Here is a 14001-nt window from a genome sequence, read left to right as displayed (position 1 = left end):
TGCGTTTGAGGGGGTCACCGATAATTGCAGCTGTCGAGAGGCTAATGTGGTGACGCCCAGGAAGCTCCAGAGGGCATTGTGCACATTTGACACGGAAATGCGGCCATAATGAAACATTGAGTGCCACGGGGATACAATTGGTACAAGGTGCTCCGAGGTATGTGGAAAGGTGCAATGGTTCCAGGACTTACGTTTGGAAATGCGGTTGTTTACTTGAAATCAGCGGTGGGGTCCAAACAAGCTTCTCGCGTCACCTTTCTTCTCCGACTCGCTCCTGTCATGTACAGACGCGCTCTGAACAACCCCCCTGACGCTGTGTGCCAGACAGTACCAGTAGCAGGAGTGGGAAAGTCGCAGGAAAGAAGCAAAGACGGTGAAGTAAAAAGATCAAATGTAACTTGCACTCAATTTTAGCCAGCTTCCTGTAGGAGGTGTATGGCTAACATGCAATTAACATCAATATGGAGAATTTGGTGTCATGGCCCTTTTAAAAAATACACAAGAGAGCGCACTTAAAAAGAAAGATCACTTTATTGTTTTCAGCAACCTCCATTGGAAGGCTCTGCCTGCTACAAAATCCACTGTATACCGAACAACCACAGGACAACAGCCAGCAGCAGATCATTTACAAACCCCTGGCTCTAATAACACATCAGGAAGAATAAGAAAGTTATGCACACCAGGACCTACACAGGAGCTGTGATGGTGGTGGTTCAAATTTTTCATGAGAAATCCGTGTAACACGCGGTAAGAAATTGGAAGAAGAAGAAACTACAGGGAAGGTCTTGAACAAAACCATGAGTACAGATGCGTCCAGTGACTGACCCACATGCCTTGATGCAATGGTGAATTGTGACCACTATAGCTGAACACCCAACGGATCATTGCCATCTGTGGTTTCCTCTGTGGCCACTCTGCGACACTCACAGAAAATCTGAAGGCATGATAATGAAGAAAAAGCAAAGAATATTGAGCTCTTTCTGTCTCCAAGTTCCTCTCATATTGAAATTTTGCACTGCAAGGCAGCAGAAATTCCAAGTTTTACCGAGACTACACCTGGACCCTAGTACGTAGCTGCAACAGTTCACGCCAATTGCAAGGTGCACGAACTTGCACATACACTTGCTAACTTTCCTCCCTCATCAGTTCAATTGCAATGAGGACAATCAATAGATGGGCCGACAACTTTGAGATGTAGGGACGGTCTTATAAAAGATTAGTGTTTTTCATTAGCTGTTTCACTATGTCAGGCAAGTGTGTTGTACTTTCAATGTCCCATGTCATTAAAAAGAATAATAAAATCAGATGAGAATAGTAATTGTTTTCTTTCTCATTCGTAGCTACGCTGAAGCCTTTAAGTGACTCGCACCAATAGGCATTTTGTTAATGCACGCATGCAGGCTCATCAGGCTTACAGGGTCAGCCAGCAAAGTGGGCACAATCAACAAAGCATGGCACTTATTCAATACAAGTCTGGCCAGTTTAGCCCTCTGCATGGCACAGGATGCATCGTGTCCAAGCAAGGCCCACATGTTCGCACTGTTCAGAGAGCAGTTATAAATAAGTAGTGCAGGTTTCTTGAGAGCACTGTTTGCATCCCCAGCCTACATGACGAGTCAGTGTGACAATGCCAAAATGTACAAAAAGAAGCTCTATTCACACAGTCACATCACATAAAATAAACTCTCTGCTACAGACAACACACAAACACATAATTAAAGCATCTTGTGCAAACAATGAAACATACTCTGGGGGAAAGAAATGTGTCTATGCATATCCACTTCTTGGCTTGCTCTGACCAAAGAACCTGTAAACTATTAAGTGAGGCGACTACTGGTACCTTATGCAGGACCCAATGCCAGACACAGCTCTGCGTAACCTCACTCAGGCACACCTGGACAGTGCTCGACGCTAGCAGCCACAAGAGAAAAGCACCACAGCTAGTGCCTCAGCCACTATTATGTTGTACCCAACGAACACATTCATGCTATACAACAGCATCAGGCAGATGCAATGAGCTGAAAAAGTTAAACTACTTTTTGTTGAGAGCAATGAGCAAAACAACCGTTTGCCTGTTGTTATCAGCTTTCAGCTCCTCTACTTCTGTAAAGGGGCACATGCATAAAGTTGAAGTTGCCTAAGCCAGGAATGTCCATATGCAGTCACTTCAATTACTTGTCAGAATGCTACATGTGCAGCAGCAAAGACAATTTAAAATTTTCAATTACAAATGGCACAATAATAGAAGGAATGAAGAGCGATTGTCCCTAAACCAGTGTGCAGGTTGCCTAGGTAAGTCTAGATATGCAAGACAGGGAGAGGGGAATGGGAAGAAATAATAAATATGTGTAGGAACTCGAAGAACTAGCCAACACTAACACTTGCCATCTCTTATATGCCTCAGAACATAAACCGCATTGCAGCAGTTCCCTATGTGGCTTCTGAAGTCAGAAATGTAGCACATACATAGCAGGCATATACAGCAGGTTATAGTCGAATTACCTACACCAGTACTCTAATAGATGCAGAATTACTTTCATACTTTTGCCTTGATGCTCAGCACCAACAACTACTATGTGACTAAAATAGTGACTGGCCTACAGATGACAATACTTACTGGTGCTCAATTAAGCTTGAATATGCACACTATGGTCAGTGAATTCGCTCGTGAAAAACAGATACACAATCATTCATTTGGAAAACAGAAGTGAATCAGACGGTTTTGCTGCAAACAAATGACAGGTAAACTACAACGCAAGCTTTATCACCTTGGAAGGAAGCAGAAGAGGCATCATAGGCAACACCAGCTTTGATCAAGGCAAGTACTGCCTAAGCAGCACTGCAGCTATTTGGGTTGCTCTCGCAGACAAATATCATTCTTACACTTTCACAAGGTGTGCACCAGTACAAGTCCTTTATCATACTATGCTCCATGTCTCAAAAGAAGCACTACCTCATGAAAATCACACAGGTTTATGCGACTAATGGTTTCAGTCTCAAAAGAGCATCTTTTTAGCAGCGGTTCAATGATGCCTTCTGTACATGCCAGTCATCGCATGAATAGGTGACGTGTAGAAAGATGCACGTATGCAGTCTACCCTAGCAAGAGACCCCACAAAGTACTCAAGCGTTACAAAGCGAGGCCTCAGGCATTTGCACCTGTGGTTAGCATAAAGGCATAACTGCAGCAAGCAGAGGAAGACTGCTCGTCACACACCTGCTAGTGTCCCATACAAGATAAAGCCACCGTGTTGACGCTCTGGCTGCCTCGGAAGACCTGGCAAGAGCCGAAGGCGTGCAGAGATCGTTGTGTCACTCACATGTCAAACTACATCAAGAACCTCTAAATTGGAACCATTCACCACTTCTTATGTAACAGACACAGGCTGACCCAACAGAAAAATGCAAACCAATGCCTCAAACCTGAACCAGTGAGAGAACAGAATTGAGTTACTTAGGCTAGTGCACATGGTCATAAAGAAGCTATATGGACGTACTTATGAAAACAAAAATGCACTGTAAATAGGAAACAGTTTAACCTCCTAGCTGCTTTTGCCCGTGATGTACAACATTTGTTCTCATTCTAGCTTTCATGAACATGTTTTTCTGAATATACTTTTGGGAGCAACAATGTGAAAATGACACAATATGTTGCAATCTGACAGTAATGTGCAATATCGTATTCAACGGTATGCTGCATGCAAGCGACTGAAATTTCTGCCAAAGCATTCACTCACACAAAATAAAATTACTGTTCATGACAATACCTAAAGCAGACAAAGAATGGCCTCAGATACCAAATATGAATGTGACAAACAATGTGCCACTCCTTTTGTTCAATTCACTTAAACAACCAAGTCTGCAAGGCTTAGGCTAAACACCAAACACAACTAGTATATGTGTTTGGTGCTTAGAGGGATAAACTTAAGTTTTCAGAGCTTTAACTTGCCCTTTGCCCAACTTAAGTTCTTAAAATGAATTTATAAAAGAGGTATGCATGTCTACAGGACTGTAACACTTGTCTAAATATAAGGGCTTACATAGTTTATATTTTAAGCTTTTGTGAATGCTCGAAGTCAAAATAATATTTCCTTTTCAGTACACAGCAGAATTATTTCACATAGCACTTAAATTTTTCATCTTTCACATTGTGAGTAGTATTTAAAGAACCATTACTTTATGTGGTTACATATGTACAGAAATAAACAATGGCAGAGTTCCAGATGACTGCTACTCATTTTAAATTTCATGCTGCAAAACCAAAGAGGACATGCTTGTACCTGTGCACTTGCTTCCCAATCGATAATTGCTCCAACATATTAAGCTTTCAAAGAGAAAAATGTGAACTCAAACATCAAGGCAATACAAGTGAGCTGCTTCTAATTTGCCTACAGACAGTGTCCTGCTCCATCTGGATAAGCAAACCAATAGCAACAATTTACACCATATATATATATATATATATATATATATATATATATGAGAAGCAGCATCTTTATAACTATAAGGATACAAACAAACCATACTATGAAATGCAGTCACTCTGCACAATTTTTTCTCGGACTATTCGAGCACACAGGACAATGACTAGCACAGGCACACTCTCACATGTGACGCCAAATTATCAAAGACTATTAAAGAACATCTTTATTTTTAAATGTTATCTATGCGTCAAAGGAGCCCTAGTGGGCTTTAATATTTAAAGAAAGTGCCCATTTGTGAATAAATATCTGCAGGCATGAAGACATGCTCACTTGTGCCATATATTGAGTGCAAAACCAAACACACTAATTAGTGACTACTGGTGATACATTGCTTTGCACCTGCTCATTAATATCTGTTCTGAGAGGTGGCTCTATGTTTTTCTTTTTACAAACACTACGTGTTTTATGCATGAAGACTTATTGATGCACAGATGTGACAATTTAAATATCCTGGTCAACATTGAAAAAGTTCTCAATGTGCCCATGTCTGCAGCTACCAGCTTCACAAGCCAAACAAAAGTTGATGAAACCTGTAATCACAAGGAACACAGTGGCCCAGTGCCATCACACAAACATAAGATTAAAGGCTGTTTGAGGAGCCTGTAAAAGCAATCCCTCATGATGTAAAGTATGGTACAGTCTCAATCTGGTAACAAATATGTCCAGGTGCATGATCAGGCAAGACAGACAAGCACAATAGGAATGCCTAAAGGACACCAATGCTTCAAGAGTAGTTAAAGATGACCAGGCAGTGCAATATTGTAAGAGTAGCCAGCTAGAAATGGCACATGAACTGAAGATATGTGTTTCACGCTTGGCAAACAACACACAAGCTGGACGGTTACACTTCAGCAACTGGACAGAAAAAGAGCGCAGCCTCCTTTACAGCACTCAGGTAGTTAAATCTGACAAAGGTGCATATCCGCTGCTGTTTGGTGCCCTCCATTCAACACAACAGGGATCAACCGGGGTGAAACAGGTACACATGCAGAGGGTTAATGGCTGGGTAGAACACGGGGAGCTATGACAAAGTGGTTTTCACATGACACACACAATGAAAGGGAATCACTATGAGCGACAGTAGGGTGATGGGTGGTTGGGAAGTATTCCTTTTCATAATCACACATTAGCTTTAAATAACAAGCCATGAAATGCCTTCAATACAATTTACTCAAAATAAGGTAGCACTTTGTATTAACAAATTGCGTTTTCAAAATTCAGCAAAAAAAAAACATCCAGGAATAAAAAAAAATTTTCAGCAATAACGCTGCAATGCACTTATTACCATCACCGAGAAAGAAACTACACATGTGCAGCAAAATGTAATGCCTAGGGCTAGTTTTGCATGAACTGAAGTTAAAATGGCACAGCGCACCAATTATTGGCTTGTCTTGTCCCAAAAAACAAGAATAGTAGTAAACTATTTATTACTACAAACCATATGTGAAGGCAAATGAAAGTGTTGGCAAACATATATGGCTTAAGTATACCACTTCACTATGTGGATACCATGGCGAAATTGAATAAGTTAATGAAAGCCTCACCTAAGCTAGCACACATTGGAAAAGCAGCAACTATACAAAAATGACTAAGTGCTAAACAAAGTATTGAAAAAAGAAAGAAGTGAATAGACAAAACAAGTTAAAGAGCCACAGATCGTAGTCACATACATCCACTGGGTACATTAAATTTAATTTTCCCAAGCCCCCATAGCCCAGCTTCTAATATCCTTCTTCCACATAACCTACTTGAAGCAAGTTTCAAACTGTGAAGATTGCCTAAAAAATTAAAGAACAAGCAGAGGAAAAGGTTTAGGTTTATTCATGAGCCTATTCCTACTTTGATAATGCAGGCATGCATATTTAAATTAAATATGCTGGTGCATTGCCAACGTAAGTCATTGAACTTAATAGAAGCCCCCACGTACAATCCTGAATAGAGTAAGATTAAAGCAGGTGGTTTGTGAAGTCGGAAGGTGATGTTTTGGTATACATATGTTGATTTCACGCTGTGGCCACAGCTTTCCTAAACTAATAATAACTTATTCGGTATCTATGCACAATGCTCAGAGTCCTGACTGCAAGCTACATGCCACTGGCATTTACAAAAGTTCCCTGCTCAAAAACTTTCTAAATTTCCAGCGCTTGTTGAAATAAGTTTTTCTGCAACAATCAGAAAAAAGAAAAGATGAAACTGCATCCACAAAGCTCTAATTAAGGTTTGCTTGTCTGTTTGCAATACTTTGCAAGTAACATACCAAAGCAACCAAGAACAGTGGTCACTTTATGGATGTGAATATGGCTGATTTACAATAAACGAACAAAACACTCTCTACACACACAAAAGAAGCAGAGGACAACGCTGCCTCGGACAAACACTGAACACAAGTCAAATGTGATACATAAATGTAACTGTCATTTGAAAACAATTTAGGAGGCTTGCCTTTTCACTTGTGTATAATGAAAAGCTGAAATAATAAAAAAAAGCAAGAGTCAGGCAATAAAAAGCAGGAGGCTTTGCCACAATTAAAAAGTAAACAGACACTAGAGAAAACCAAACTTAGTATTATTACTTAAACACAAAGGTCCCCACAGTACATATCATCAAATGTTAAACTAAGAATGTCGTCCTCATACGTGTTGTCCTCTTCAGCACAGTAAAGCATTAATTTTCTTCTGGAGAGCTGCTATATGCTTTACTGGCTGCCATTCAGATAAGGTCTAAGGCAGCTTTCTTTGGTTAGCTATAAGAAACTCACTCCATCTCTATCACTTTTAATAAAGCAAAACAACTCCATATCCTTTTTCTAAATAATATATACCACACCTCGAATACAATAAGTGTGCACTTGTTTAATAAACACACATGCCTGGCAGTGCACAAAACCTGTCAGTGCTCGTTCTGGTGAAGGAAGAAAGCTTTAGCTCTTTGCTATTGCAAATACGTGCACACACTCATGTAGTACCTCTCATGTAAACACAGTGAAACAAGGGCACAGAATTTTGTGTTCCTTGGAGGAGGAACTCCAAGCAAAAAATAATTCAGTATGCTTGATTCCATGCATTGACATGAGAAGACTATCGTGGTTTAGCTACGGTAAGGTCACCACCCCTGTCCTCTTCAATGACAGTGAAAAAAGAACGTCAACACTAGCTCATATTTTAAAAATTGGGTCCACCAACATATTTTTAAATATGCACCAACTTTTTCTCCACATCGTATTTATTAAAGTGTAGCAGCTGTGATGGGCTCCAACATTTGAAGATGTGTTAATTATGAAAGGTCAATTCCTACACGCCTCCTTAAAAAGATGGCTGCAACTAAATGTTAAGATGTTTCCAGCAAGAGAATTACAATCAGAAATGCACACATATAATATGCTCAGCTGCAGAAGCGCTCAGTAAAGTGTGCTTTGGCATACCTGCTATTCATTGCAGTAATACAGGTACTCATTATTCGTTTAATTAGGAGTAGCCAGCAACATGTTCCAAATTACAATGGACGTGGTACAATGCTTAAATTTTCATGCTCTAACTGCTTTCCACTTCCTGCTATCAGAAACTAAGGTACAATTACTCCCATGCCTGAAAACACTTAGACCTTCCTTTTTCAATGGATAAGAACCAAATGAATGCAAAATCCAATAACCTAAACTAATAGTGTTCTTCAGTGATACCAACAGCATGTTTACAAAATTTTTTTTAAAGTGAACAAGCCGTTTACATGTTGGTTCAAGACATTAGGGAAACTTTTTATACGACACAGCCAAGAAAATTCAACACATTAAAATGCATTTCCCATCTACAGAACATTCTAACATGTACAATAGAAGACCATACATGTAAAGCAGCACACTAACGTGACTGGCACTTAGAAAAAAACGTGGTTGTTAAAAATAGTTTAAATATTGTCAGGTCAGGGTGTGGGGAGCAATTTTATTTTATTTTTGGTGCATTAAAGTTTTGCAGTCAAAGAACTACTAACCCATGTATTCTAAGGTAGGAATCTGTCCCGTGATTCTTAAATACGGATGAATAATAGTTGGAAATAGCTAAAGCTCCCTTCAAACACAAGAGAAGCATGACATTGGTGGTAAAAGCAACAAGTCCAAAAAATTATTCGTGGTAGTGAGAAATGTAAGATATCCCTGCCACAGTAACAGAAAATTTAGTGATATGGACTCTCCCATTGCACTTAGTAATGTGTGCTCTACACTGAAATGCAAGAAAATAAACCATGAAACACAACATACCAAGATATGTGAAAGATTTACAATGACCTAGATATAAAAAAATATATATGACAATGACATTTGGGTTAACGGCTACTAAGCAGGTAGCCCTTAGAATTATTTATGCAAGCTAAGTGGCACATGTCACATTCTGAACATCAAAGAAAAATAACTCTTTTCAGGCAAATAAATAATATTCAACACACTCAGCACTGCGGTAAAGCATACTTAAATATGCCAACAAGTAAGTTTTAAAGCAAGGAATGAAACATGCAGAGAGCACAGTAGCTACAGCAGCACAGAAGGCACCCCAAGCGCTCCACCCTGCTTCAATCTTTCTCGATGTCACAAAGTCGCAGTGTCCTCTCCATCATATGTGCCAGATGAAAACCACAAGGTAACGTCACAGCAAAAACGGTGTTGAGCGATCACTCTGTGATGCAACTCGTTTCAGCACTGTGCCCTGCCGAATCTGATCCATTAGTGACTCTCGGCATGCAGTCAGGTCAACAGAACCACGAGCTGCTAGCCAGCTCTGAACTCGAGCAGCTCGCCCACCATTTTGTCTTGAACCAAACTCAACGTCTGGCTGCAGGGAGCCCCGGCGTGTTGTGACAACTGATGTCTGGGGAAGTATTCCAGCAGTGGACTGAACTGCTTGCAAGTTATGCATCTGGGCAGGTGTCGCTGCGTGCACATACTGTACTGGTGCTGGAACTGTTGTCTGCCCTGTAGAGAAAGTTGTCATTTGCTGCGTGTACTGCGACACCTGCTTTGCAGATGGAGCTTGTTGTTGAACTGGCTGCAGTGATGCTCTTCGCTGTTCCGCGAGACGAGCATTCAGGTTGCTAAGAAACTGTCGTCGCTCTGCTGAGTTGTTTTTCTTCTCACCAGATGGCACTGGGCCCACAGACCTACTCCGGCGGTTTTCTCCTGAAGAATCAGCTGTTCCACCAGCAACACTGTTTCGTGGGTCTCTCCTGAGCTCTCGCTTGAGAAGTGTCTGCTCCAAGTTGGCTCGAAAGAAATCCATCTCGGGAGGCACCTTTCCAGTTTTTATTGCAGCATCTGCACCAAGCCGAGTGCAGGTTGCAGACGATGATTCACAAAATGAACTTTTACGGACAGCTGTCTTCGTTTCACAAATGGCTGTTGCTTCAGATGTTGAGAATTTAGCATTAAGGCTTTGAATAAGAGCATCACGTTCACTGTGTCCAATTGTGTGAGCACGCAGAAGCTTTTTCTCATGTTGTGCTTGCTTTCTGAAAGTACATGCAGCTTCACTTTCTGTATCGAGTGATAGTTCATTTTCTAGTGATTCAAGGAATGGCGGCGGAGCCGGAAAAGGCTTTGAATCGCTTTCTGGGTCAAAATAGGACATATCTGGTGGATCTGGTAGTGGAAGGCCACAACCATCTTCAGTGTGACTTGATGGAAGCGAGAATCGAAGACCGGCCTGTTCTAGCGGACTTGGTTTCGAGAAACGCGCATTAAGTGCTTGTATCAACTTAGCCCTGCTAGTAGAGCAGTCATCATCACCAACAAACTGGCCTCCACGATCCACAGTGGCTTGCTCTTGAAAGTGTTGTGAGGTTGGAGATGAAGGTGAACAACCATGAGCACTTGAAATTGAAGGGGTCCGTCGCACAGGGGGAGGTGGTGGTGGCTGTGAGCCTCGTCGAAAGCTTGACTTGGCAGGGAGTGTTGAAGACTTGGACAGCCCTGCAAATTTAACGATTAGCTCTTTTAAATTCTTAGTCAGAGGAGACATAAGACCTAAGTTTTAAACAATGCATATTTCAGTTGCAACAAAGTCGTCTCTTTTTTACAGCAAGATTTATTATTGAAAAGTACTATATTACTACCAAGTTACACATATATTTTCAACATACCCGAATTCGTATTTGGATTACATTTTGTGGCCCTGCAAGAAATTTCAACTGGTATTTTACCATGGCCACTATATTAACTAAGTGGCCATTATTGCTGGTGAATCGCCGGGCCCAACAACAAGGGCTGTATTTTTGAAGTCAGCGATTCACCGGGTTGGAGGCTGGAGGTATACAATATACTCGATAAAAGATGTCAACAGATGGCACTGCTTGCCCATGACAGTGGATGTTAGATTTTCTAATTTTTATTATTTAGTATTTAGCAGAAGTTTACGCAGCGGACTTGAGTGGCAAAAGTATAATTGGTATGGAGAACCCCATTGGATGTGCAACATTCAGTAGCCAATGCAACAATGAAGGCATAAATAAACTAAAAATCAAATCTACATGTACTCAGTCACCATGAAAGCCTACAAGGAACACATGGTGCTAACTGCACAGTGGACTCCTTATTTTAAATTTATCATCTGCTATTCTATTTGTAAATTTATTATGGCAATTCATACATAACTTGAGCTAGTAATAAAGGAAACTGCTTGCTTTCCACAACTGTTGCAATAATCAGTACTATTACCAATATCAACAAAACACAGGAGAGCTGTTATATCTAACCACTCCTTTATGTAACGTATCTGGGCAAGAACACTATAAATCGAGATAATGAAAAAATTGTGCGGAAACCAGCAACAATGACTGTCATTGTGAGCAAACAGCTGAACACATTTAGAAAGTTATTCACTTCATTAAAGGAATAGTGCACATGAAAGAGCATAGGTATTTGTTGTATTGAGGATACTTGGGTAGTGTTCGTAGTTTCACTGCACAATGCCGTAGAGAACTGAGCCTTAGTCAACACAGCTGTAATGGTAGTATAGGAGACTATAAATATAAGCAAATTTGTTATATGTGTGTTGTCTCCAGCATCATGAGTGCCAGCACAGTAAACGACTGCCATCCTCCTTTCTCATAGAAGCCACAGAGGGAGAGAGAGGGCTGTCATTCCCGAGTGCTCCACCACAGCCATCTAAACCTTCCCGTGTCCCAAAGCTCTTGCACAACAGCATGTGCATCTCAAAGAGCTATGATAGCTAGCGTCAGGCAACGAACATGCCTCGCAACTTGGTCGCGCAAGGACACACGCCATTTGCATTGGTGCCTTTGTATCGGCAGTGAAAGTCCAACCACCAACGACCACCAATTACAAAAAGAGGCAAAAGAACCAAAGAAAGCTATTCACTTAAAAGTTTTACTTAACATAAAGTCAACTAGGGCAAGAAAATGTTTGATTATATTTATTCTACATTTAAGCTCCCAAGCAAGCGGGCAGAAGCTGACTTTCAAAGTACAGAGCCTCCTGGAGATTTTGATGGCCCATGGGTGACTAGAGGCAGAGAAGCATGAATTAATTTCATAGAAGCGCTTCACAATGACGCTAATGTGCAATCATGCAATGGGTGTGATCACAAGTGGTTGGTATGCTGGCTTGACAGTTGCAGTCCAACCACGCCAAGTCATTGGCAAAGACACACGTGTGTCCCGAATGTGTCATTTCAAGTTGCTCTTGCCAAGTAACTGTATTTACTAAAAAATAGGCCAATATTTTTTGAAAAAATGAAGTACGAAAGCAGGGGGTCAGCTTAGATTAGAGTATGTAGTTTGGCCGCAACCTTCACATACGTAAAGCCAACTCGTGGTCACAGGTTCGCAGCGGCATATGCGTGCACCATTTTGTTTTCTGGAAGTGATCATTCAGAGCAGTTTTCTCAATTTTTTGCAAGTGTCGCGCTGTAGCCTCGTGCCAGCCAATGAAACGGCACCCACCAAGCGGTGCCACTACACTGCGGCATTTAAGGGAAAGGTCATTTCACACATCGAGAAAATGTCCAACCTCATCTAACCTCAAAAATGTCCAATGCATGCAAGAGACCCAAACTACTTTTGGGTTTTGCTTCCGGCATGCTATTTCACTGATTTAGCAGCAGCCCCAAACAGTGCTCCTAAAGCTTTGCGTCAACAAACATGGGGGCGCCCATTGAAGCGACGGCTCTAACCTAGCAGCAAACTTGGCTCGATTCATGGTAATGTGTGAAGTTCGCAAGCTAGGCAAAGTGTCTGCGATTGTTTTTCTCTCAACTAGCATGCGTTATGAAGATTGATTCATTTGGTGCCGCTGATTCCAAATTCAATTGTCGATTTCATGGCTCGTAGGACCAACACAGCTTAACTTGGCTGGTGAAGGCACGTGAAATTGGTTACTCAAAACGAAGCGCAACTAATTGCTTGCTCCTAATAGAATAACTTCTAAATTCTAATTAAATGCAGAAACACGAATGTCAAAATTGCTCTTCTTATCATAAAATGATACATCTTATTTGAATATTTATAATAGCTTTTCTTTGATGCCGTAGTGATGCTGCAAGTGCAAGACACTATCCACAAATGCAAAGCCCTGTACTAAATCTCTTCACGCCTGCTAACACCCGCAGAAGGACCTCCCTCTGTATGTATGTACAATCCCCCATTTGTAACCTTATTATGCACAATAAAGAACTCTCGTAAAGCTCTTTGGGGATCCCAAAAGTTTCTAAAACTCTCTATTGTGGTGCTTTGCCAATGGATGGAAGCTGCCGCCATACATTACCTTCTAAGGCAAGACACTATCAGCTGAAGAAAAGTTCCCCAGGAATGGAGGACCGGGTGAAGACGATTTGGGAAAGCCATGCAGGAGCCGCATTATGCAAGGAATCACTCCTGTTGCTTGATTCTTACAATGGACACCTGACACATGCCATGAAGACCACGCCCTCTCGAGATGGTAGACATCACCATAATTCCTGGCAACATGACAAGCCAACTCCAACCGCTTGACAAGTCCATTAACAAGCCTTTCAAGGATAGGCTTCGCAAGCATTACACCGACTGGCTTACATTAGAAGAGCATCAGCTCACTCCAACCGGGCGCATCAAGCATGCTTTGCTCAGCCAGCTGGCAAACTGGATTGTGGTGGCATGGGATGAAATTCCAGCTGAAACTATCATCAAAGCATTCTAAAAATGCAGCATTTCTAAAGCGCTGGATGGAAGCGGGGATGATGCCCTTTGGGAAGAAGTAAGCGAAAAAGAGGACAGCGATGTCGCGGATGACGACTATGAGTGAACTTTGGACATGCCTATGATATGCTCACTTGTGTAATAAAATGCATGCTTTTCTGTCAATCAAAAGGCCTTTTTTTCATTCAGTTTGCATTCAAGGTTTTTTTCTTTTCCTTGCAAATTTTGGGCATTGGTTACAATCGAGGCTGGCCTAGATTCAAGTAAATACAGTAATTCAAATGATTTTTCAAACATGCAGAAGACCGCATGCAGACCTGAATTCGGCTAATATGGACATCCG

The 14001-nt window shown here is 41.3% G+C and overlaps 1 protein-coding gene across 2 annotated transcripts in view; it reads right to left on the bottom strand.

Moving 5' to 3' along the window:
* Positions 1–512: 512 nt before the first annotated feature.
* LOC142557580 (uncharacterized) overlaps positions 513–14001 on the bottom strand; it is a 122787-nt gene continuing 109298 nt past the window's right edge. For both annotated transcript variants that reach the window (XM_075669539.1, XM_075669547.1), the window contains exon 16: positions 513–10437. In XM_075669539.1, the coding sequence (XP_075525654.1) occupies positions 9119–10437 (1319 nt within the window). In that variant the 3' untranslated portion in view covers positions 513–9118. The remainder of the gene's footprint in view (positions 10438–14001) is intronic.

Source organism: Dermacentor variabilis, chromosome 1 (genome assembly GCF_050947875.1).
Source record: "Dermacentor variabilis isolate Ectoservices chromosome 1, ASM5094787v1, whole genome shotgun sequence".
Lineage (NCBI taxonomy): Eukaryota > Metazoa > Arthropoda > Arachnida > Ixodida > Ixodidae > Dermacentor > Dermacentor variabilis.
The sequence above is the reverse complement of the archived record's forward strand: the minus strand, read 5'-3'. Positions and strand labels throughout refer to the sequence as shown.